Here is a 5,154-nt window from a genome sequence, read left to right as displayed (position 1 = left end):
AGTGAAATTTGGGATATGCTTGGCGCTGGTCTGGATAATCCTTTAAGAACTCTTCCAGTTCCACCTGTCCATGTGTTAGGGTGTAAAAACAAAGCACAACACAACACCTGGAGACCTGTTGTCCTCAGATCCAGTCAATGTAAGTTTTTTATAGTCTGCTTTTAAAGTTAAATGAAAGAAAAATGCAACCCCAAACTGCAGTAGAATAATTTTACTATAAAAGCCTCATTACTTTCTACAAAATAATTTTGTTTCTCATAGATAACTCAAACAGGAGACTTCTTTTTTAGGGGATAGCTTTTAACAAATAATTTCTTTCATGTTCCCACAGGTCACAGAAATGAGTCAGCTTAACATTTCTAATTTTGGTGTATAAATTCATTATTTGGCTAAATTCTGTGCTTTTCTATATTGTGTTCTATATGAGGATCAGTAGTAGGGCATTTTTTGTTTTATAATATTATAGTTTTGAATATAATTAGCTATTTAAAAAATAACTAAGTTAGTTTTGAATTCTTCCACTTAGGTCCTTGGGTCCTTTTGCCACATAAAGAGCTTGCTGCCTATGGTGTTGATGATGGTGATTTCAGAGATGCCATTTATTGAATGTTTATCACATCTAAGCTCCATACAGACACTCTGGCATGCCCCATTCTCATTTACTTCTCTTTGCACCACACAGTGTAGCAGTTCTTTTAGTTTCATTTTATAGATAAGAGTATTGACGCTCTGAGAAGTTGTTGATGGTTAAATGGCCAACAAATAGCAGAGGAAGGATTCAAACCAAGATAAGTTTAAGTGACATTCTAGTGCACTGAAGCCCACAGAATCTGTAGCAAGACCACCTGGGTGCAAGTGCCAGCTCTGGCACTTACTAGCTAGCTGATTATGCTTCTGTGGGTTGCTAATATGTGTCTCACTTTCTTGCTGTGTAAAAGGAGGATAAAAGCAGTGATCTACCTCATGGGGATAACGTGAGATTTAAGGAGCTGATACATATAAAGCAGTTAGGGATAGTGCTTGTCAAAAACTACATAGTACTCGGGTGTTTGCCCTTATCACACTGTCCGTGCTTTTGGCCATAATGTTCTACTCTGTAAAGGTCCCCATCGGACGTGTCATTTGCAGAAGCTACATTTACTGTCTTGCACTAAAACTAGGAGAGACAAAAATGGGGCAACTTGCTGATCAACACGGGAATCTTCTCCCCAGTGTTCTTATATCTGGGTGTCTCTTCCTCTGACACTTAGTGACTCTCCCGAAATTCTTATCATATAGATCTTCAGCAAGTTGGAAGATTCAGCTATTCTAAGGAGGCCTGTGTTTCCAGGAAAACAATAGGTTGGTGGTGGGTGTGGTTAGTGTCATTTTTTTTTTGTTTGTTTGTTTAAAACTCAGATAGGCCCAGGCATTTCCATATCATTATGAGAATAAAGGATGAGTGGGAGTATTCCACCAGATGTATTTATAGCTGGTTAAGATGGGGTATCTGCTCTCCCTGCCCCTGTATTTCCTTTAGTAAACAGCCAGATACTCCTTATTTAAGAGAATCTTTCACTGATGATCACCAAACTCTTGCTTTGAGTCCTTCCTGTAGATGTAGAGGGACAAGTTAGCTTTTAAGCAGAACAATTGCACTAAGCCAAGGGAGCGCAAAAACAGAAAAATGTAAAATGTCAAGGGCAAATAGGAAGAGTAATGTAAATTTGGCTTCCTGGAGATGATGCTGCCCACAGCTTGGGTTCATCTCATCAAGGAGATGAGCAGGGGGAGAACTGGGAAGTTGGGGAGGTCTCCAGTTCTCCCACTCACCTCCTCTCAGTCTGGCTTTAGTTTGTTTTACATCTGTTTCTGTTACCATCAGAGACCCTGTCAGAAAGTATAGAAAACCTCATTGAAAAGTTCAAGAAGAAAGACTTAATTCAAAAGGTATGGACTACATATGCAGAAATTTCAGGAGATCCTAAAAATTCATGGTCTTCTCAAGTGCCATAGTATCTATGAGGAACCATCCTGAAAATTGTCAGAGGTGCACTCTAGCTGAATTAGAAAATCTGCCACGTGTTCAGTTTCAGGAGTAACAAAACTAATTTAAAATTTACATAATTCAATTAATATTTTCATCTAATAACTTAGATATCTACTGCCCAGTGTTGCTAAAATTAAATAGGCACATGATCACATTTAGTAGTTGACAGAGTGAGTTGGTATAAAAATTTTGGAACAGAAAGAATTTAGGAGAGACAAAGGGAAGTGGGGTTGTCCCAAGAAAACCTTGCAACACTTTTTCCCTCCTACGATTCTATTAAAATAATGTTCTTCTCTTGACTTTATAGGCAATAGCATATGTGCATTCTCCTTCTTCTTGGACTCTATGGAAATGCCACACAATATCACAGAATTTTTCATGCTGGGACTCTCACAGAATGCAGAGATACAGCGGGTCCTCTTTGTGTGTGTGTTTTTTTTTTTGATCATCTATGTGGCCATGGTGTGTGGCAACATGCTCACTGTGGTCACTATCACCTCCAGTCCCATGCTGGCTTCCCCCATGTATTATTTCCTGGCCAACTTGTCCTGTATTGATATCTGTTATTCTTCCTCTATGGCTCCTAAACTCATTGCTGACTCCTTGTGTGAGGGGAGAGCCATCTCTTTTGAGGGCTGCTTGGCTCAGCTCTTTGGACCCCATTTTCTGGGAGGTGTTGAGATCATTCTGCTCACAGTCATGCGCTACGTGGCCATCTACAAACCCCTGCACTACACGACCATCATGACCGGGCATCTCTGTGCCCTGCTGGTGGGGGTGGCTTGGTTGGGAGGCTTCCTGCATTCCCTGGTCCAGCCCTCCTGGTCCTTCAGCTGCCCTTCTGTGGGCTTAATGTGATCAATCACTTTGTCTGTGACTTGTACCCCTTGCTGGAACTTGCCTGTACCAACACGTATGTCATCGGCGTGCTGGTGGTCGCCAACAGTGGTGTGATCTGCCTGTTGAACTTCCTCATGCTGGTTGCTTCCTATGCTGTCATCCTGCGTTCCTTGAGGTACCATAGTGCGGAGGCGAGACGTAAAGCCCTGTCCACCTGTGGGGCTCTCTTCACTGTTGTTGCCCTGTTCTTTGTGCCTTGTATATTTATTTATATGCGGCCATCGTCTACTTTGTCCATAGACAAAATAGTGTCAGTTTTTTTAATAAATTAATTTTTTATTGGTGTTCAATTTACCAACATACAGAATAACACCCAGTGCTCATCCCGTCAAGTGTCCCCCTCAGTGCCCGTCACCCACTCCCCCCAAACCCCGCCCTCCTCCCCTTCCACCACCCCTAGTTCGTTTCCTAGAGTTAGGAGTCTTTATGTTCTGTCTCCCTTTCTGATATTTCCCACACATTTCTTCTCCCTTCCCTTATATTCCCTTTCACTATTATTTAGTTTCCCCAAATGAAGGAGAACATACACTGTTTGTCCTTCTCCGATTGACTTACTTCACTCATTATAATACCCTCCAGTTCCATCTACGTTGAAGCAAATGGTGGGTATTTGTCGTTTCTAAAGGCTGAGGAATATTCCATTGTATACATAAACCACATCTTTTTTATCCATTCATCTTTCTATGGACACCGAGGCTCCTTCCACAGTTTGGCTACTGTGGACATTGCTGCTATAAACATCGGAGTGCAGGTGTCCAGGCGTTTCATTGCATCTGAATCTCTGGGGTAAATCCCCAACAGTGCAATGCTGGGTTGTAGGGCAGGTCTATTTTTAACTCTTTGAGGAACCTCCACACAGTTTTCCAGAGTGGCTGCACCAGTTCACATTCCCACCAACAGTGTAAGAGTGTTCCCTTTTCTCCGCATCCTCTTCAACATTTGTGGTTTCCTGCCTTGTTAATTTTTCCCATTCTCACTGGTGTGAGGTGGTATCTCATTGTGGTTTTGATTTGTATTTCCCTGATGGCAAGTGATGCAGAGCATTTTCTCATGTGCATGTTGGCCATGTCTATGTCTTCCTCTGTGAGATTTCTCTTCATGTCTTTTGCCCATTTCATGATTGGATTGTTTGTTTCTTTGGTGTTGAGTTTAATAAGTTCTTTATAGATTTTGGAAACTAGCCCTTTATCTGATACGCCATTTGCAAATATCTTCTCCCATTCTGTAGGTTGTCTTTTAGTTTTGTGGACTGTATCCTTTGCTGTGCAAAAGGTTCTTATCTTGATGAAGTCCCAATAGTTCATTTTTGCTTTTGTTTCTTTTGCCTTCGTGGATGTATCTTGCAAGAAGTTACTGTGGCCAAGTTCAAAAAGGGTGTTGCCTGTGTTCTCCTCTAGGATTTTGATGGAATCTTGTCTCACATTTAGATCTTTCATCCATTTTGAGTTTATCTTTGTGTATGGTGCAAAAGAGTGGTCTAGTTTCATTCTTCAGCATGTGGATGTCCAATTTTCCCAGCACCATTTATTGAAGAGACTGTCTTTCTTCCAGGGGATAGTCTTTCCTCCTTTATCGAATATTAGTTGACCATAAAGTTCAGGGTCCACTTCTGGGTTCTCGTATTCTGTTCCATTGATCTATGTCTCTGTTTTTGTGCCAGTACCACACTGTCTTGATGACCACAGCTTTATAGTACAACCTGAAATCTGGCATTGTGATGCCCCCAGATATGGTTTTCTTTTTTAAAATCCCCTGGCTATTCGGGGTCTTTTCTGATTCCACACAAATCTTAAAATAATTTGTTCTAACTCTCTGAAGAAAGTCCATGGTATTTTGATAGGGATTGCATTAAACGTGTAAATTGCCCTGGGTAACATTGACATTTTCACAATATTAATTCTGCCAATCCATGAGCATGGAATATTTTTCCATCTCTTTGTGTCTTCCTCAATTTCTTTCAGAAGTGTTGTATAGTTTTTAGGGTATAGATCCTTTACCTCGGGATCCCTGGGTGGCGCAGCGGTTTGGCGCCTGCCTTTGGCCCAGGGCGCGATCCTGGAGACCCGGGATCGAATCCCACGTCGGGCTCCCGGTGCATGGAGCCTGCTTCTCCCTCTGCCTGTGTCTCTGCCTCTCTCTCTCTCTCTGTGACTATCATAAATAAATAAAAATTAAAAAAAAATAAAAAAAAATAAAAAAAATAGATCCTTTACCTCTTTGGTTAG

The 5,154-nt window shown here is 41.4% G+C and overlaps 1 protein-coding gene across 1 annotated transcript; it reads left to right on the top strand.

Annotated features, from left to right (window-relative positions):
- Window positions 1–2,374: 2,374 nt before the first annotated feature.
- LOC129503153 (olfactory receptor 4C3-like) lies at window positions 2,375–3,201 on the top strand. The gene is given in 2 exon segments (XM_055315128.1): window positions 2,375–2,843; window positions 2,846–3,201. Coding segments are annotated over 2 exon segments (825 nt in total).
- The last annotated feature ends 1,953 nt before the right edge of the window (window positions 3,202–5,154 follow it).

This window comes from Nyctereutes procyonoides, unplaced genomic scaffold (assembly GCF_905146905.1).
Source record: "Nyctereutes procyonoides isolate TBG_1078 unplaced genomic scaffold, NYPRO_anot_genome, whole genome shotgun sequence".
Taxonomy (NCBI): domain Eukaryota; kingdom Metazoa; phylum Chordata; class Mammalia; order Carnivora; family Canidae; genus Nyctereutes; species Nyctereutes procyonoides.
The sequence above is the reverse complement of the archived record's forward strand: the minus strand, read 5'-3'. Positions and strand labels throughout refer to the sequence as shown.